This window comes from Quercus robur, chromosome 10 (genome assembly GCF_932294415.1).
Source record: "Quercus robur chromosome 10, dhQueRobu3.1, whole genome shotgun sequence".
Lineage (NCBI taxonomy): Eukaryota > Viridiplantae > Streptophyta > Magnoliopsida > Fagales > Fagaceae > Quercus > Quercus robur.
Window position 1 is genome coordinate 50207538 of NC_065543.1, and position 21443 is coordinate 50228980.

General features: G+C 35.2%; 1 protein-coding gene across 4 annotated transcripts in view; it reads right to left on the bottom strand.

Annotated features, from left to right (window-relative positions):
• LOC126703583 (callose synthase 10) overlaps nt 1-21443 on the bottom strand; it is a 54820-nt gene that overhangs the window by 12156 nt on the left and 21221 nt on the right. The window contains exons 11-35 of one of the 4 annotated variants that reach the window (XM_050402551.1): nt 18119-18195; nt 17956-18034; nt 17468-17560; nt 17266-17371; nt 17017-17140; nt 16715-16901; nt 16551-16603; nt 15264-15324; nt 15093-15174; nt 13919-13968; nt 13493-13579; nt 13238-13329; nt 12094-12121; nt 11148-11245; nt 10947-11028; nt 10686-10846; nt 10409-10529; nt 5274-5368; nt 5095-5185; nt 4837-4997; nt 4641-4750; nt 2683-2817; nt 2422-2490; nt 2160-2328; nt 517-634 (exon numbers count right to left, since the gene is read on the bottom strand). In XM_050402551.1, the coding sequence (XP_050258508.1) occupies nt 517-634; nt 2160-2328; nt 2422-2490; nt 2683-2817; nt 4641-4750; nt 4837-4997; nt 5095-5185; nt 5274-5368; nt 10409-10529; nt 10686-10846; nt 10947-11028; nt 11148-11245; nt 12094-12121; nt 13238-13329; nt 13493-13579; nt 13919-13968; nt 15093-15174; nt 15264-15324; nt 16551-16603; nt 16715-16901; nt 17017-17140; nt 17266-17371; nt 17468-17560; nt 17956-18034; nt 18119-18195 (2529 nt within the window). Of the gene's footprint in view, nt 1-516; nt 635-2159; nt 2491-2682; nt 2818-4640; nt 4751-4836; nt 4998-5094; nt 5186-5273; nt 5369-10408; nt 10530-10685; nt 10847-10946; nt 11029-11147; nt 11246-12093; nt 12124-13237; nt 13330-13492; nt 13580-13918; nt 13969-15092; nt 15175-15263; nt 15325-16550; nt 16604-16714; nt 16902-17016; nt 17141-17265; nt 17372-17467; nt 17561-17955; nt 18035-18118; nt 18196-21443 lie in introns of all 4 variants that reach the window. The other 3 variants (XM_050402550.1, XM_050402549.1, XM_050402548.1) reach the window with 3 other exon arrangements.

A 21443-nucleotide genomic window follows, 5' to 3' on the forward strand; every position in this document is an offset into this window, starting at 1 on the left:
AATCATATTGTGTCCATTGATTTTCAAAGAAGACCCATTTTGGGATATAAAGGATCAATATTATGGGATGGAGGGAGTAATTGACAAGACGAACTCAGGTTACAAGTAACATAAACGCAGATAGCAGTGGCAATTGACCATGTACTATGAAATATATACAAAAAGTTCTATTACACTGTCATCACATTTCAACTGTTAACACACTAGAACTAGGTAAAGAAGACATTCACATGCACAAAATCTGAAACAAAAAGCATGTTGGCTAGTCTTTTTCTATCAACACTTTCACAAAAAATAATAGAGCATATCCTTGAAGAAGAAAGTAGTATCTACTTGTTCATCACTAGAGAACATTTCAGACTGATTCCATCAATTGCAAGCTAAAGTGTACCATGCTGAGGTAATCACAATCTTGCTTTCAGAAAATGAAATTGGAAGCATACAGGGAGCAATAAATACTCAGAAACCAACATTAGAAAGAAAATAAAGATCTATGAAGAACAAGAAATCATTTACCTGATCTTTTCCATGTATATCAGCTTTGACAAGCTTTGAATAGAATTCCTTTGAAACCTTTCCTTCTGCTGCACCGCTCTCCTCTACATGAATGAAAGCAACTCGGAGTGCCTCATTCCTAATAACAGAAAAGTATATTAATATACCAACAAGTGTTGCAATGAGGTTGGATAGGTTACAAAGAGATTTCTTATGGGGAGGTGTGGGAAATCAAAGGAATTCCACTTGGTGAAATGGGGCACAGAACCCTGTTCAAGGTTTAGGTACTAGAAAGCTTGGTATTTTCAATCAAGCTATTTTAGGGAAGTGTCTTTGGTGCTATGCTATGAAAAGGGGTCTTCTTTAAAGGAGTATTGAAGCAAAATACAATGAGACATGGGGCCACTGGAGTACAAAGGAGGTCAAGAGTGCTCACGGACTGAGCTTGTGAAAGCCTATTAGAAGTGGTTGAGATAAGTTTTGAAGTTTACTACGTATCTTGTTGGAGATAATACTCACATTTACTTTTCACTTCAAGGTGGACAAAAATTTTGGGTTTGGAACATCCCAAAATGGAATGGACAAAAAACTGGGTGGAGGAAGTACAATAGGATATGTAATATAACATACATCTATAAAAGATTAAAATGCAATGAGCCCTCTCTAACATCAGAAACCCCCCCGGGGGGCATTTCCTCCCTCTCTTTCATTATGTTTATATGCATAGTGCTTTAGGAAGGCTAAGAACTTGGGCATGGCATGGCAGTACAATAATGGAGAACAGATATTTATCAACAGACCTGATCTCCAGCACATTCAATAACTACAGACTAATAAAAGGAAATTTTCTTTAACAGGTAAATACACAACTTATGCACCTTTTTTTATAAATAAAAAATTTTATTAACTAAGTATAGAAAGAGCAGAACCCCTTCCAAATGGTCGGACTTTTGAGAATGTAGAGCTATCTACACAGGATGTTAAGATTTTTTTTTTTTTTTTTTTTGGGGGGGGGGGGGGGCGGGGGGTTTTCAGGTAGCCCCACTGTTGATTTTGAATGTCTGTTTGTAATTCTGTGAGAATGCTTGCATTTTGAGAGCTACTTTCTTCCAGTAAATTATTTTACTTATCAAAGAAAAGGGCAGAAAGCCATCGTATTATGTGGAACTGCATCCTTTAACTATATGCAGAATGCTCTTATTCACAGCCACATCCTTTGCAAATCATTTAATTATTCACAAATCCTAGGTAGCCACATACTCAAGCCCAAATTTTGAATCATTGCTAACGTTATATTAATATAAATCAAGAATGATTACTTTAATTTTCATTCTAACAACAAAAATGGATCAATATTAAAATATATATATATATATAATAAACTTCATTATATATAATAACACAACAACAAGAACTATATTTTTTCAATGATCAAATCTATTTTCTTGCGTTTCTTGTTCTTGTTTGAATTTTGCACCATGATTGGCAGAGTATTTTGTAACTATTTAGTTGAGTTCATGGATCTGTTAAATCTCTAATTGTAATTCTTTTTTTTTTTTTTTGATAAGTCTCTCTAATTGTAATTCTTTTGGACACTATCTTTTGAGACCTCCTTTCTTTAGAAGACTCTCATTACTTAACAGGAAAAACAACAGTGACTATACCTCTGTAACAAAAGAGCAATATCAGCGGCCTCTGGTGACTTTTTTTGCTTTTGTTGACCATAAATTTGGCATGACACAACGTAAGTAAACTTCAAATCTGCTTGTGCCCTTGATTCACGAGACAACTCAAAACCTTGGGTTGTGGGGAGGTTCGTTTGAGAATAACCATCTACTATAGATTCAAGGTAAAATGTGAGAATATATCTGTGACATTCCCGAAAATAAGAAATTGATGAAATTAAAAAAGCTATGAAGCAAATACCTCCCAGAGATCTCCCTTCAAGATAACTCTGCAGCATTAAAGCCCTTCTATAGTACATCATACCACGCACTGTTTTTTCCAAGATGAAAAAAACATAGGACAAATCGATTAAAGTGGTATCAAACTCATTTGAAACAGGTAGAAATAAATAATATATTTTTCAATAGGTAAAGTAATCAAATAGTAGCACTAAAAACAAACAAAATTCCTGAATGCATCTGGAATTAAAGGATAAATTGTTATTGTTTAAGTGATTCTAACCAGTCCTGGCTAGAGTCTGCCCTCGGTAAGAGGCCCAAAACCGCAGCTCCAAAGAATCAGTTGAATTGTCTTGAAGTTCTGCATCTCTAGTAGCTTCCGCACGGTCAATCCGTTCCAAAAAATTGTCCCATTCATCTAATTAGAAACCAAAATCTCAGCGCCATATTTGGTAAAGACAATGGACATAATAATATTAATAATAATAATATAAAGAAAAAACCGCCCCAAAAAGCATAATATTGAACCAGAAAAAAAGCTTTAAAACTTGGTTCTCCCAATCAAAGCAAATATACAAACACTTAACATCCATTTTTCCAAAATCCTAACAAATGTTCCAGAAACCTTAAAGTCATGGAGAAATGACATTATTCCAAAAAAAAAAAAAAATAACAAACAAACAAACAAAAATCATAAATATAAGAGATTCTGGGGTTCAAGCATATCTTGTGGTGCTTGGGCACTAGGGTTGAACCCCACCAACACCCCTCCCCCCCCCCTCTCTCTCTATTTACCTATCAAAAAGGAAATAAGATTCCCCTTCGAAACATCCAGAAAACAGTTTTTTTTTCTCCCTAAAAAATTTAAAAGCATATATTAAGGACAACTCACTAGCACAAATGGGTAAAAATTCTCAGGCTGCCAAGTGCAGAGCATGGGCTCAAGTCTTGAATATGCAAAAAAGCTAATTTAAGACCATATGCAAGCCATCTCTCCCAGGACCCAACTTAAATGGGATCAGTACTGGGAAATGACCTTTAAAAACTGTTCATGCTATAGGAAAGGAAACCAACATTGGTTGCAAAATCCATAAACAAAAACAGGTTTCTAAGATTGTCCAGCAGCAAAATACAATGATTTTATAACCTTCTTGTGCAAACTGCAAACATCTGTAAAAGAATATTGCTCCAGTGGAATGGTGTTGAACGTGCACGTGTAAGGGTAAATCTCTAGACCATTTGTTGATTAATTGTGCAATGGTGAGCGAGCTGTTGATCTTTTGCCTTCCCTTAATTTGGAGTCCAATGGTCAATGACCAAGATGGTGTTTGAGATGAGTGAAGTGCTCTTCAGGTGAAAATGTTGGTTCAGAAAACATGGCAGCATGCACATGTGAAATGCTGCCCTCTTTGCTTAATTTCAAGATTTGGGGTGAAAAAAATAATCAAATGGTTAGTGGTGTGGAGTTGTCTATTAATGAATTGAAATCGGTATCCCTCTGATTGTTGTTTAAGTAGTCTCATGAGCTTGGCACCACTTCTACAATTCTTCTGTAGATTTTATCAATTCTCTTTCTTTCTATTGTAAATTGTAATCCTTTAGGATATAGCATGAGGTTTGTCATTCTATTTCTATATATAATTTTTTGTATTACCGGTTGAATAAAGGAGATTAGAGGGGGTCCTTTTAAAAATTTAAAAAATAATAAAAAAAAAAAAGAGAGAGGCCAGCTGATGCTGTGAGGTTCAGATGGGGAGAAGTTTATGAGTAATAGCCCTAGAATGTTTTCATTTTTTTGTGTGCATAGTGGCTTTTTAAGTTGAATTCTCACTGTAGGAAATTCAGAGAACCACAAGGTAGTTGTTAGATAGTAACATGTGCATGAGATGGAAACATGGTACATCATTCACCTGCCTTATATCACTCAAGCGCCGTGGTGAACAGTTTTCTCTCATTGGCATTTTTTTGGTTATCCTGTTATGTAATCAAATAGTTGGAGGGTATTCACTTGGAGATTGGTCTACTCTGACTTGATGCGTAGCATTTAGAGGAAGAGGAAAAATACAGTCTTCAAGGAAAACAAGCAACTATGTGCTCTAATCATGTTATCTCAGGGCAAGCAACCCCTTTTACATTTCATGTTGATTGAATTTCGCACTGGTTTGTACTTGTATTTTCCTTTTTCAGAAGTGCCTCCAGATAGAAATGATTGCTTATTGAGAGATAAAGGAAGAGACATACCTGGAAAAATCTTCTGAAGATAGAAAAGAACAGATATTCCATCCTCATTTTCAACCCGCAATTCAGAGTTAGAGTACAGCACTGTCTCACTGTAATATGGGGTGAAGACACTATTCTCGAACAAACAAATAAAACGAAATTAAAATGACATGTTTGACACTGACAAGGAAAATCACTTCTTTGGACTTGCAAGTACCTGAAGGGCATCATTTCACTAACTGGCTTTGCGGAAGGCATATCCATGAATAATGAATTAGTAAAGAATTCCAATCTTCTTCTTGCTTCAAGATTCTTTGGAACATTATCTGCAGAATCTTTTACAGTGAGAAGAAGGTGCAACCGCCTCACTTGCTCCTTCTGTGACAACAAACAGGGTAAAATTGTTCAGGTAAATATTCAGGTAAATGCAAACTACATAGTAAAAAAGGTCATACAAGCTTCCAGAAATGTATACAATTTCAGGGTCCTCAGGCCATTTAATCCTAGAAAAGAGTCTCCCTTCATTTCTTGCTCTTGCCAAAATGTTCCATGTATCAAGCTGCTCCCTGGAGCATTAAAATAGAAACAAATAAGTACAAATTCAACAAAGTTATCATTCCATATAGATTCTGCATCATGTGGAGAATCATATACCTTAAATCAGGTGACAACAACTCATGCGTAACAACTTCATAAAGGTCATAAAGAGCTTTTGCAGCACCCCTTGCAAGTTCAGGATTTTCTTTTTTCTGATACAAATCACTTGTTAGTATGAAAATGATAACAAGCAATCACCATAACTTATAAAATTGGAAAAATAAATACACCATCATCCAGTATTCAATGAAATCAAATTCAACATTTTTAAAGGCCAAGTACTTTGTGTGGCAGTAAGACATGCAACATTTGGAAGACAAGAGACCAATAAAGGGAAAAACTGTGCATTTGAAAAGGCAACCAAGCACTCCTAATTATGTAATTAAGAAAAAGAAAACATTTAATAGCAGCAATGTCTAATGCTCTAATTCATTTTTCAACTATAAAGGATAACCAACAAGACAATGGAAGCACCAGAAAGCCCTTAATAGGGCAACAAATGAAATAACCAAATAACAAAAGGATAGAACTGCACCTAGAAAATACTAATATAGTTATGTGGACCACCCTGTTCAAAAACTCACATTGTAATGAAATAGGAAGACGATCACAGTATGCCAATCATCCAGGAAAGCAGTACAACAGGGATAAGCTTATTTGTAGATCAAATAGATTGCTAAAGTAGAAACTACTATGCAATACAACAATCTTATTTGTTGTAACCCCCTTTTACACCTCACGAGTTCTTTTTTTTTTTTTTTAATATATATAAACAAAAAATTAACTCCAAAAAAATAAATAAAAATAATAATAAAAAAATTATTAAAAAAAAACTGGCCCAAGTAAAAGCTGTCCCTCATTGTTTGATTTAGGGCTGTCCACCACCCACCCGGACCCGATAACCGCCCGATCCGAGTGGCAGTCGACTGCAGGTCGCCAGTGCCAAGGCCCAATCCCTTCAGTTTGAGTTGCAATTTGGCCATTCAAGAAACCAGCAAACCTGACCCAACCGATGATTGGTTCTCTCTCCGTCACAAATCATGAATTTCGTCTAAAAATCCGGTAAGCTTGAACTCTATCTCCTCCGATATAAGGAGATTTGGAGGGATCTTGGCCATATCTAACGACATCTCAATAGATCCAACCAGATTTCAGCCAAATCCAACCAAATCTCAACCTATCACAAACCCGATTCCGACTGATACTCACCCAACACCCGATGAGAGCCGATCCGACACTCCTTCCAAGTCGGCTAGGTTTTTTATTTTCGCCACCTGAAGTGGTCATGTCGAGTCCAAGTTGGGCACAAACCCAACCCAGACCAACCCATGGTCACCCCTATTTTAATGTGGTGCATTTGGCGTGAGATAAATGACCAGTGTTTTAAGAGTAGTAAACTTAATAAATTTATTCTTTAAAAAACTATCAGATTGGATGCCTATCATAGAAATTCCTTCTATTTCTTCAGTTTATGATTTGATGAATGCTTGGGTGACTCTCTTTTTTGGCCCCCAGTTGTATACTTCTTGTATACTTGGGTGACTCTCTTTTATGATTTAAATAAAATTTCCATTCCTAAAAAAAAAAAAAAAAAAAGTAAATGGGAAGTACAAAATAGACGCGCAAAATAAGAATAAATAGAACAGGCGCCTAGGATTTAAAATTAACAAGTTCCAAAAAAATCTAAGTAAAGAATTGAAACAACACTCTCTATAGCCCTCATCCAATTAAAAAATAGAATTGAGAAATAAAGATTTCAATCTGTTTTTTAGGGTTAAGTTATACAAGCACCCAATAGGTCTTGAACCCATGAACTCAGCCTCCACCTAGAACATATAAGGTGAGGAGGTACTAGTTGAGCTACAGCTCAGTGGCTAAAGACTTCAATCCCAATATTGTGACCCATTTCCTTCAATCCCAAATGTCCATTTTCCATAAGTTTTTGATACATAAAATTCCATAATGACTCTCAAAAGAACCAATTAGGGGAAAAGAGAAGGATCTCCAGGTTGACTAAATTGCTATATTGGAATAGTGACCATGTTTTGGATCATATGCATTATTATGATTCTATGCAAAGGCAAATCATTACAACATCAAAATCAAGATAAGGGGGAATGTTCAACAGAATCCAAGACGCTAGGAAGATTAAAGCAAGGCATCAGATTCTAAATATGGTTATCATACATATAGAACTTAAAATCATAAATACCTAATGTATTGAAATATTATAATCAAGTGTTTTTAAAATGTGTTGCATGAAGAAATTACGTCTATTAACATGGTTTAGGCTCTATTAATTATTCTAACAACAGGTTTTACACAAAACTTCTATAAATTTGTAAATATAACAATAAGTTTTACAACAAGCTTCTATAAATTTGTTATTCTAACAATAATTTTTACAACAGGCGCCTTTATATGGTTAATCTAACAATAGTGGCACCTAGGCAAGCGCCTAGATTGACTTTAACTAACATGATTCCCACCTATTTTATGTCTTTGTTCTTGATGCCTACTCATGTGGCCAACAAACTGTAAAAACTCCATAGGGATTTTCTTTGGGGAGGCATCAGTGGTATGAAGAAGTTTTATTTACTGAATTGGGGAGTGGCGTGCTCACCATCAAAATACAGGGGTTAGGGGAATAGGAAGCTCTCTGCTTTTAACCAGGCTCTCTTAAGGAAGTGGTTGTGGAGATTCAGAGCTGAAGGGGATCACTTATGAAGGAGGGTAGCCTACATTGAATTTGGGGAGGGTGAATGAAAGAGCTGCCTCAGGGTCCTCATGGGGTTAGTTTTTGGAAGAGCATCAATTGGGGTTAGGAGCCTTTTTCCAAATTCTTATAGTTTGACATACAACACGACTCTAGAGTATGATTTTGGACACTAATTTGCTTATGCAATCACTCTCTCCGAGATTTGTTTACCAACCTGTTCGCCTTAGAGGTGGACAAGGAAGCCTCAGTGGTTATGTATTTTTTTTTTTTTTTTTTTGATAAGTAATAAGGATTTATTGATAACGAAAAGAGAGAGACACCCAAGTACACAGGAAGTATACAAGGATGTACATATCAAATACAGAAATTACATAAATCAAGAAAATCCAAAAAAGAAGAAAAAGGATTTCTCCACACTGAGAACCAGTCCAAAAGGATGGTTTAGCCAGCACCCATAATGGTGAAGTCCAACATTGGATCCCCGCTTCACCAAGTCCTTTCATGATTGGGAACTGAAATCTGTGGCTTCTTTTTTTGAGCTACTCTATGCTAATTTGCCTTTTTTCCACAAGGGAAGACCGAGCTTTATGGATGCGAAAGTCGAACGGCCGGTTTGGGGTCCAAACATTCTATAATACCCCTGAAAGCCTTCACTATTCTTTGGCCAAGAAATTTGGACCTTTGTCTTTGCTTTGTTTGGCCGAGTGTGGGTGATACCTAAATCAGTACTTGAGCTTTTGGAGTGTTGGCAAGGATGCTTTCAGTGACACAGAATGCTAAGGTGTGGAGAACAACGCCCTGTGTATCATGTGGATTTTGTGGTTTGAACAAAATAGAGGGATTTTGATGGGGTGGAACATCCTATTTATGTAGTCAAAGAGCACATTTTGCAATCCTTGTACAACTGGATGCAAGCTCAGGGTGATATCCATTCAATGTCTTTTATTGATTTCTCTGTCTCCTTATCTTTGATTTTGTGTTCTTCAATGACTGCCCACATCCGTTTGTGCCGGTCTTTTTTTCCTCTTTAATAGAATTTTTTACTTATTAAAAACAAAATTTAAAGATGGAAAAAATACGCAGATCTGTGTTTTACAGATTTGTTTAATTTTTGTTTTCATTTTGATGAGATTTATAAATTTAAATCCTTTTTTCTTTTTCTTTTTTATAGTTACAATGGGGAAGGGGCATTTGAACCCTAGATGTCTAAAAAACGTTAGGAGGTGCCAACCAATTAAGCTGCAAAGCTCTTTAAAACTTAGATCCTTTTTCGTGCTGCTAGAATAAAGTTTTGAACCCAACTACCCGCCAAAATCCAACCATTCACTTGAAGGTTGGATATAGAGGTTTTCATCTGATTTGTTGGTCAATCGTGAGTGGTAGGATTCTCCACGGATCAGGTCAAGTGATGGTTTGACCCCCAACCAGAACCCAGCTGACTCGTGGTTACCCCTACTCCAACTCATTCAAAAAGACAAGAAGAGAGGAGTTAATATGGCTTGTATATTAGTATAGATCGCCTCTGTAGAATCTTCTTTGACAAGGCTGGGGGCAGGGGAGAGAAGAAGTTTGGATGTTCATTTCATTCAGGACTTTAATGATTGGGAGATGGTTGAAAGGGTGACCTTTCTTCGTATCTTGGGAGCCAATATTCCTTTAATGGATGTTGGAGACTAGATGAGATGGAAGTTGAAGACTAATGGGGATCTTGACATCCGGTCATTTTAAAACAAGTTGCTACATTCTCCCTCTGTTGTCTTTCCTTGGAAAGGTATTTGGAGAGTTAAGGCTCCTCGGCGTATTTCCTTTTTTGTTTGGTCTATTGCTTGGAATAGGATCCTCACAGGTGATAACCTGAAACTTATGGGTTTTGATTTTGTGGACTGGTGCATTATGTGTCGTCATTGTGGGGAGACGATGGATCACTTACTACTTCATTGTGAGAAGGCTCATCATCAATTGTGGAGTTTTGGTTTTACATCTTTTGGAATTTCGTGGGTCATACCTAGAACGATTCCAAATCTGCTTTTTGGCTGGTGGAATTGGTTGGGGAAGCACTCATCTAACATCTGGAATTTAGTTCCGTTGTGCTTACTATGGTGTCTTTGGAAGGAGCGAAATTGGCGGACTTTTGAGGACTTGGATAGTTTCAAAGATCAAATGCTTGCTTCTTTTAGTGGAAGTGTGGAACTTTATTCAACTAATCTCGGGATTGGGGACTCACAACTAGTGATTCTCTCCCTTCTTTTCTTAGCTCTCTGCCCTTTTGTAATTAGTCTGCTGCTCGGTTTTCTTTTGTTTCTTCTCTTTTTCCTTTTTCTTGTAAATGCTGGTTTGCTCTGTGCTTTTCATGCAAAGAGCAGCCTTTTGTATGTATATCATTCTTACTTATCAAAAAAAAAATTTTAGCATAGATCCCAGCAGTATCAGTTCCATCAAGTTAAATGATACACATAGTTAATAGAACACATACCAGGAGCCCAGTCAGCGCCGTAAATCTTGAAAGCACCACTGGCAGCTGCTTAAGAGATAAGGTTATGACAAGTGAACCCTCTGAAATACTGTTGTTGATCTCACGGAAAATCCTCTCAACCCTATCATAAAGGAGGTTACCAATAAATCAAAATAATAAATAATCAATATTACACATTTAAGTATACAAGGCATGCAAAATCTATTACAAATTTGGTTGAATTTAAACTAGAAGCATAAAGATTCAAAACAATACAAGAATGAGTGGAGATCCATACCAAAGTCTTCCTTCACCATCAACCAGGGAATATAAAATTTTTTCAATACTAAAATAACACTCTTGAACTGCGTAGGCCATGTATTCGTCCCTACATATTCTATTCCAAAGATCTGCCTGTGTGTCTTTGCAGTCCAAGGCCAAGTCTATTGCCAACAAGATCTGGAAAAAAAAAAATGATGTATTTCAGTAGACATGATATTCAGCAAACCACAAGCGTCAGTAACCAATAACATTCCAGCTAACATCCAATAAGCTACACCTTACTGCTGAGAAGAAACAAAGGCCATTGGACTAGTCTTAAACTTCCTGTGTTGCTAGGAATAGAAAGCAAGTCCTTCTCCCTGGGAGCATTAAAATGAAAAAATGACATTAATAGAAATTACAGAAAAACAAGAAATAGAATCATAAACTACAGTAATGCAATCAGATTTTTCTTTCCTTTGGCAAACAGTTGATCTACCTGTTACTAATAAAATCCTCCTCACGCAAGCTTTTGATTATCTCATTCCAAAATGGAGAAAATAAGGCTGCATATGCCTTGTTCATATCCTGAGATGCCTAAAAAGAAAAAATAAACATAATAACACAAAGCCAAATAAAAAAGGTTTTAAACAAAGATGTCATAGATTATCCCAAAGAAAAAGAAATGTTTTGTTAGAAAATAAAAGTTTTACCTATTTAGAATAAGGGTCTAGCTAGCAGATGTGCTTAGGGCATTTGTTAATAAACCATTTTAAAAATATTTTGATATCACTTTTATGGAAAATATAAAAAGTTGTCAAAAAAATCAATTTCCTTTTTTCCTTTCCATTAAAATGTTTCTAAATTTATTTACTAAACAAATGCCCTTATGTAATCCGTTAATAAAATCCTTAAAATAAAATAAAACTTTTTGGTCTCAACAATGGGAAATTTTCAACATCACAGGATTTAGAGGCTGATGCATGCTGTTGTTTCATATCAGAATTCAAAACTTCAAATGGAGGTCAGAAGTAGCCAACTAAGTTTACGGGGTTATAGGCATCAACATGGTGAAAGTTCAAGTTTCTTTAATATTTGAGCCATACTGGAAAAGGGGAGATATCTGATATGAATTGTCTGAATTCAAAGAACTTGTAGCTAATCTATAAGAAAAAAAAATTTCTCTTTCCTTTCTTTCATTTTTTTTTTTTTTTTTTTTTTTGGGGGGGGGGGTGGGTGTGGGGGGCTGCCAACAAATGTTCCATCGCTTTTGGACCACTAGAGGTTTCCAATGAAGCTTAAAATAACCAATTTCAAACTGAAAATAATTGTGCCTTCACATCAGAAAACAATCCAAGTCACTGAAACAATTTCCTCATGCATCTACAATAAAACAAATGCTACTACATGAGTAAAACCGTAAAAGCATCAAAGAAATCACTCACCTGAGGTGCTTCACTGTTAAAGGGCATCCTGGAAAGACACATTGAAAGACTTTGTTTAAAAAGAATGATAGAGAAAATGGCCGATATTTATTCACAAGCCATTTAAACAATAGATATCAAAGTCAAAACAAGTTTTTTTTTTTTATTGATAGGTAAGAACAAGTAAACTAATCTTCCATTTTGATTCAGGCATATTTGCCAAAGGTCAAATAGTTCCAAGCCTTACACCATTCTTTTTTTATTGGTAACTTATACACACACCTGGTGGGTCGTGAATCCACAACCTCACCCTCCATTCCACGATTACAAGAGGAAGATGTGCCAATTGCGCAAAAGCTCATAGGCCTTACAATATGATTGACATTTATAAAACGTTCTAAATAATATTCTTTCTGTATTAATTTAAATGTCTTGCTTTCCTATTTTCAACTTCCTAAAATATATGCACCCATTCTAAAAATAAAAGTTCATACTTCTTCAATTTTGCACATTACCCTTACCATTTCTTTCTTTTCTTTTTGGAAAAAGTAAACAAGATTTTTTTTGAAAATGTGCCACCTCTTATATAAAATATGGATATTTTAAGAAGATTGTTCCATATTTATCTCTTTGTTAATTTTTTGATTATTCAAAAGATACAATGGGGAAGGGGAATTTAAAATAAAAACTAGACATTTCTATTGGAAATGCCCAGAGGTGCAATTTGAGCTACAAGGCTCTTGGCTCTCTTAGTTAATTTGATGCAGGGATTCTAAGGGGGCTGCTGTTTAGGCTTAGAATTGATTAAGGGAAATGAGAGTTGCTTAGAACAGTCAAAACCTTCATAAGAGAAATCCATCTCTTGAAAATAGCACTAGGCTAATCTATGTAATTGCATTCAAAAACTAATCACAAAGTAACTACAATGTGGTACTTATAATACTATTTGTTTGGCATTGGAGCCTTCTAGATGCTTGACAAGTGTCTAAATCCTATGGCTATTGCTTAAGCAATCATCTAACTAACTAACTAGCTATTCACAAGCGGATTAGGATGCAACAACTTGAAATGCCCTGCATCATAATTATTGTGGCATTTCAAATCAAGCCATATTCTGGGAGAAGAGGTAATCGATAAAATAAATATTTAATAAATAAAACACTACCTTCTGGCTTTGGCTTGTGATGAGACAAGATTTTTGACAAGTGCTTCAGGGAAGCTCTCAAAACGTTTATGCACCATTTCAATTGAACGTATCTGATATAAATCACAAGAAGCAATTAACACTATAAGATTTCTGAAGAAAAGAAAGGAGAATAATATATCAAGACATCAGTAAAAAGAGATTTAGTTTGTAACAAAATAAAAATAGAATCTGTCCCTAATGTTGGAAATATATTATTATAAAATATATTTATACCTCGCCTAACCGAGCTCGTGCACCCTTGATACCACCAACAACAGCTGATAAAAGAGTGTACCAGATGTGAATGTCCATTAGATAGATCTGGAAAAGAGAAAATATATAAAAATGAGATATGACCAAGTACAAAACTATATGCATGGTGATGGAAACTTTTATGATATAGGCAAAATGATTTTTAGTTATATAGGCACTGAATAAGAAAGCCCTATAGCTGAGTCAAATCAGGAGGTGAGCGTCTCAGTCAAGGTGCAATGCACTTCAAATATACCTTGGCAAGTTACCCTAGGCGATTGTTTTGGCCAACATCTAAACCTAGATTTCTCAAGGGTACTGCCTTGCTTAATGCAACACTCAGGCAGCCACCTAATATTCAATTCATATCCAGATACATAAACACAGAAGCTAAAGAAAAATACTCACGGCCACAACAGGAGCCCACAGACTAGCTATAGTCAATACATTATTATTATCTGCCAAAATAAAAAACATGTCAGAAACACATAGCATCTGTTAATATCAAACAATAACTACCAACCAAAGAGTTCTCTCTCTCACTCTCCCCTGAAAAATAACTTCATAAGCAACCCCTTTTTCCATCATTATGCAAATTTACGTAAGCTCAACACTTAAAATATTCTTATAGAATGCCTACTCTCAATGTAAAGTCAATAAGAATAATCTACAAGGAACAAATTGATAAACACTAAAATTATTTAATTGCAACAGGCATAACACTATATAACAAAGCTCAACTAAAAGAAAAGGTCATCTTCATTTTCTCTCTTCCAGGAAGTAGTATCAATACAGACACACAGAGACAACCCAAGAATACAGATAGTATACATAAGATTACCAATAAAAGGAAAAGGAAAATGGGAAAAGAAAGAGAATACATATAAAAAATGAATAAAAAATTTCATTATGAATTTTGAAGACTTGCATACAGAAAGAACACAGCAAGAGTTGGTAGATCAATCAGTACATATGGATAGAGACAAATTATTAATAGTATACTGATCTACCATTTATTATTGTCTACTGTTTTATCTTATAAAGATTTATTGAGAATTTCCATGTAAACCTTTCCAAATTAACATCTAGACCATTATCTTCATATTATAGGTAGGACCTCAACACAATGGTTGATGTCTAACATTTTTTTCCTGGCTTCTAAAGAGGTTGATAACATTGCTTGATTGATTTACCTCAATATTTCCAGAAACGTACTGTTAAGCTTGTTGCATAATCATATTGCAATCTACATCACACATTTGTCACTACTTTGTACATTACCAAATTAACCAATCCTTCAATGCATTCCTTAATTTCTGTTTGACATTACACTGTCAAAATGCTACCAGAAAATGGTTTTTTTATTTATATATAAGTAAAAAATTATGAAATTGCAAATAACAAGTTTTGAACCAAGGAACAAGCTTTACATTCATTTGGCTTGCATGTTGACCACTAAGGTACACATGCTAGGTGGTAACAGAAAATGTTATGTTGACTCAAATTTGATTAATGTAGTGCTTTCAAACAACAAAATATATAAATAAATAAATGAAAGGGTAGATCATAGTGATGAACTTACTCTTTGAGATTAAATCGTGCCATGAGTATGCCAAATTTTGAAGGGTCCTAATAAGTCTGGTGGGTTTCACAAGAGGTTTGATCTGCAATAGGAGTACAAATTAACTAAGGACATCGGTGCTATATAAACCTATTCCTAAATATCCACATAAAGTTAGAACACAATGCTTGCCTGTAGGAAGTAAGCAAATGTGAATTTGCATATAAAGATCACCAACCAAAAGGCCACATATCTGCATTTTGTTTTGGGAGGGAAAGGTGGGGGGGGGGGGGGGGGGGGGGTGGTGGGGAGAGAGAGAGAATTAAAATAATGACAAGTAAGAAAAACTTATCATTCCCAAAGGTCAGATCAAGAATAAAAGTGCAGATTTATTATTGTTAAGATCAAGCATAAAAGGCCACATTTATCAGTCCCAAAAACAAACATAAGCATCTAAAAGGAAAATAAGAATTCTGACAAGTAAGACACATTTATCATTCACTATTGGAAGACTCAGATCAAGAATGAAAGTGCCTGTCATCTAATGATTGGATGTCTGATGCAGGGAATGTGATGGGCTGTTTGTGTATGGTTCAGAAAAAATGAAAGGGTTGAATTGCTTTAGAACATATTGATAGGTGGATAAGTACCTCTACAAGAACACACAGTTCCAAATAGCACACAAAGGCTAACAATTCATTCAATTATCAAAAATTGATTTACAAAGAGCTTACATTCTCCTACTTAAACTAGTTGTTTGGCATTGGCAACCTCTAGATGGTTGACAAGTGTCTAAATCTTATAGGCTAACGCTTAAGAAATCATCTAACTAACTAATTAGTTACAAGTGGATTAGGATATAGACATATAGTTACTTGAAATGCCCTGCATCAATGTCACTCTTCAACAACGTACATAATAAGCATCTAAAACTCAATAAGGAGCCTATATAAAACATTCTAGACAACGTCCACTTGTTTTATAATATAAAACATAGATAACATAGAGTCTTTAATTTAAAGATTGCCAGCAGGTCTTGAACTTTTCCAAGCTCCATCTCGGCCAATACAGCTTATTAAGAATAGAACAATATGGCAAGGCAAATTTGCATGTTGGTGAGAAGGTTTTGAAAGAAAACAAAGTTTGGATATGTGGATTTTGTTGTATAAGTTGTCTCACGGGGAGGGGGAAATGGAGATTTAAAGTTGGACATCTAATACAGTGCATTTGGAGGGAATGAAATTCTGAGGGGCTTGATCCTCTTTGCTCCTCGTGTACTAGCCTACTAGTGCTTTGCCCTCTTCTCCTTTTCTATGAAACTATTACTTATCATCTACACATACATACATACATACATACATACATACATACATCCATACATACGTGTGTGTGTGTGTAGAATATCATTATCTACAAGAAAACATAAAAAAACATGTTTTGAAAAACCAATTCTGAACTTCCTTATGCACAAAAGCAAACCTGCAATAATCACTCATCCTCTCAAAAAGACCACGTCCAACATAGTACCTCTCCTGAAATATGCAGAATAAAAGGTAGAGCAAACAATCAATTAAAATTTCATCATACACTCAATAAACCAATCGTTCAGTATTTCAATAAGGTACGCATTGAACAGAATATACCTGATAAATCCACTTAAAAAATTGAAAGAATGGCTGATCAGACATTGCAGACAGTGAATGACATGCTGGAACTTTAACTATAAGTCCAAGGAATAGGCGTAAAGCTGCATAGACACCCACTACAAGAATGTAAATCCGGAAATAGAAATCATTTGAGTTACGGTCATTTCTTTCCTGCAGAACTTTCCTGCAAAGTAGTACATTTATCAACAAGATTAGCAATATATAATTACAATGTAAAGACATGTATTGGTAGCTGCCAACATAAAAGCATGTCGCAGAGAAGCATATTGTAGACTCACACGTAAACATATGTTACAAATACAGAGCTCAAGCCACCCCAGAGAAACCTAATAACCAGCCTTGAGATAGCCATGGCTCTTGCTGTTTTGTAAGCCCCAAACATAAGCAAGACATCTAAACAACCTGTGTGGCACATAACCCAGTTAAAATATATATATATATATATATATATATATATAAAGGGTGAGATTTGAAATTAATTTATGAGAAATGAGCATGAAAGCATGTGGCAGAGGCAAACAACTTACTCTCTATAAATTTCATGATTGCAAATGTTGGCCCAATGCTAAGTATTAGCTTAAAAGTATCCCCATGGCCCTTACCAATTCCATTGAAGGCTATAATTGTCAAAGCCTGTAATAAACAGAAGATAACAAGCATTATCTTAAGGATGAATAAGTTAAACTAGAAGTAAACACAACTGGTAATGCATGGACGTAGAAAAGTAACCTGGAACATTAAAGCCAAAAAGATCCAAAGACGATGAAAGCTTCGATATAAGTGAAGATACGTCCTATGCTCAACAAAGGTGCTTTTACCAGTCTGCCAGTTCAAGGTTAAAAAAGAGAAGAATAAATAGAAGTCAAGTGAAAGGAGGTAAAGAATCAATAAACATTTTATGCCAGAACTAAATGATAAAAGCAAGACCAAAGCTCCCTTTGTTGCCAATTATTATCATCCTATAATTTACCAATTACCAACACCCACGTCTGGGTGCACAGTCCAGCCAAATTCAATTTTCATCAATTTTCAGTTAGGTAGGTATATTAGATGCCTCGTATCCATATTAAATACCAAATCCATGCCATTCCTAGTTCTAAATAAAAATAAGGAAAACCTTAAAATGATTTTTTTGTCTGAGTTTCATAAATCATTAAAAACAAAAGGAATATACAAAACATTGGTAAATTTTGGCCACAAATCATCAGCAAACGCACCCTTTTCCTCTTACTAGGCCTCAACAAGAACGATGACCCACTCCTCATCGGCCAGTTTAGCTCGAAGCAAGCTTTTGACCTACATAAACATTGCAAATAAGGCCACGAGATAATTTAAAGTCTAGGTACCAAACCAGAGTACAAAATTTTCAAGAAAGTAAACCAAAAATATTCATTGAAGTCATCATAATTCCTCCATGCTGAATGTGCAGCTTTCCCATTATTATTTCTAGCAGCTTCCTGTAGATTAATATAATAAAAAATTAAAATACTTGCCACAACAATTGAAGTACATATTAATGAAAACCAATATATGACTATCAAAATCACTTTTAAAATCAAAGATAACAAACATATCAATAATACCATAAAACAAAACCATCAGCTCCTTCAAACTTAAAATAAAAATAAAAAAAGGTTTTCTACTTATTTTTCTTTGATTATTTCCGGACAATCCACACCTTCCTAATGCAAGCATGACAATCCCAACCACCCACCAACTTTCTAAAAGTAAGAGGCGTCAGCCAAATGTACCTTTTTTTTTAATATAAGTAACAAGTTTTATTAAGAAAAAAGAAATGCACCAAGTATGCAAGACGTATACTAGATGTACGTCACAACAAAGCTCCGAGGCTACAACGATCTATAAGCTACAATAAGTTGGAAACAGTAAAGAATCTGGTTGCTGACGTTCACTCAAGTAAAGTTCTGAGGAACTGCAATTTCAGGTATAAACCTTTCTGTTCACACCCATAAAAGGTTTCAACAATACATAAGAAAGAAGGGAGACAGTTAATAACATAACGGGTTCTTCTTTGGAAAGGTCCCCTACTTTATCAAAAAAAAATTCCCTTTGGACAATTAAAACAACTTCCTCTGTTAGGCATCTCCCAAAACCCAAAGGCTTAAGATAGAATGATCTACTGTTAACAAATTTTCAGTAAAGGTCAGTTTAGCGGGAACCAGGGACTTCTATGGAATATAGATGTAAAGTGAACTTTTAATAACTTGGGGGATGGGGAGTACTGATTCATTGAGAAGCCATCTCCTTTTGTCATCCCATACACCATGACTTAAGGTTAGGAAAGTGTCAAGGGGAAACTCCACAGTATCAACTTCCCAGTTATGCAACCTGCTTCAGAAAGAAGTCTACAAAGCAACATATTGAACATCGTCGAAACAAATGAGACCTCTGACTATATTCCTAATAAACCCATTTTTAACCGGTATTGCATTCCAAATAAGGTTTTGAGGTTCGAGGTCTCTATCACTCTTTATCCCCTTCTTCTATCCTTTCTTGGAAAATGGTGTGGCAACCGAAAGTTCCTCCTAGAATAGCATTCTTTTCTTGGACTGCCACTTTAGGTAATATTTTAACAACAAATAATCTTTGGAAGAGGCATATTATAGTGCTAGATTGGTGCTATATGTGCAAAAGGTGTAGGGAATCAGTGGATCACCTTCTTCTTCAATGTCCTATAGCATATGAGCTGTGGTCTATGGTATTCTGTTTGTTTGGTATCTATTGGGTTATGCCATATAAAGTTATTGAGTTGTAAGCTTCTTGGCAGGGCAAGTTCGGTAGACATCAAAATATAGATTTATGGAGGTTTGTGCCGCATGGTTTGTTTTGGTGCTTATGGCAAGAGTGGAATGCTAGATGATTTTCGGATTGTGAACGATCTACCCTTGATATAAAGTCTTTTTTCTTCTGTACTCTCCTTGATTGGACTTTAGTTTTGCCATCTTGTTCTTGTTTGTACCTCCCTAATCTTATTGACCTTTGTACTCTGGGTTCTTGATTTTTGCCACTGTAGTACATTTCCAATTTATTTGGTTGGCTTGTTATTCTTAATAAAATTTCTTACGTTATTTATAAAAATAAAAATAAAAATAAAAAGCATAAAAGCAGGTTCTGACTCCAGAAAAGGAGAAATTATCATATCAGCCTTCTTAGCAATATCTCAAAGATACACTAAAAATTTTCAAACAAAGAAAAGTTAATTCCCTTTCAAGCAGTCTCAAATGCTAAAACTACTTTGAAAGAAGTTTTCTTTCTCAAACTTATTGAAGTTTATTGATCATCTTCCACTTAAGGATCAATACCCTAACCTAGTTTCTGATGTGTTGGATCCTCCATCACACGAGACAGTTAGGAGTTGGAATTTGTGGTTCCACTGAGATTTTCAAGATTGGGAGATGGAGGCCGTGTATTTTTTTTTTTTTTTTATCATATTTATTCAAAGCTGAAGAAAGAAGGTGATAAGATTTCTTGGATACATTTTAAGGGAGTCCAGTTGCTTTTTTTAGAGATTCTTTATATGATTGGTCTCCGTTAAAATTTATCCTGTGTATTCTTTTTTTCTCATATGCATGGGATACATTTACAAATAAGCACAACTAAATGCATATTAAAATTTTACCAAGTTTATATATCATTTGTTTTTTATAGGTAATCAAAGTTTTATTAAATAAAGAGTACATCATGTTTACCAAGCATATATATAGAGAGAGAGAGAGATTAAATTCTATAAGGATGTGATGTAAAACCCAAATTTTACACCCACCAATCCCAACATGTCATATCAATATATTACATATTAAAGAATAGGCACAACAATATCCAATCAATTCTAATACCGATTTGAAAATCCAAGTCAACTGTGAGTTTATTGAGATATTATTATGTCGGCTATAAATATTAAATTGATCCCATAGGTTCCTTATCTACTATTACTCTTAAATTGGTATATGTTTTTTTTTTTTTTTGATAAGTAAGAAAGATTTATATTCAAGAAACTACCTCATGAAAACATAAGGCAGAACAGAGAGTACAGAAAAAGAAACAAACAGAAACAAACAGAAAGAAAGAAAAAAAAAAAAAACAAGAAAACAAACGGAAAACAACAAAGAACTAATTACAAAGGAGAGAACTAAGGAACAAAGGGAGAGAATCACTAGAGGTGAGTCCCCAAGCCCTAGACCAATCAAAGAGAGAACCACTAAATAAGCAAGCAACTGGTCATCAAATTTGTCTCTGTCGTCAAAAGTTCGCCAATTTCGCTCCCTCCAAATACACCACATTAGGCACAGCGGAGCTAAATTCCAAATGCTAGAAGAGTGCTTTCCAAACCAATTCCACCAACCGAAAAGCGTATCTACAACCGATCTTGGCAAGACCCAAGAAATCCCAAAAGATCTAAAAACCAAGCTCCGCAACTGATAAGCTTTTTCACAATGGAGAAGCAAATGATTCACCGTCTCCCCATTACAACGACGCATAATGCACCAGTCAACAAAATCAAAGCCTCTACACCGCAGAATGTCCCCTATAAGAATCTTCTCCCAAGTTGCAGTCCAAACAAAGAAAGAGACGTGCGTAGGAGCCTTAACCTTCCAAATACCTTTCCAAGGAAAGATAATAGGTAAGGGACTTCGAAGCTTATCGTAGAACGAGCGGATGTCAAAATCCCCCTTCTTCGACAATT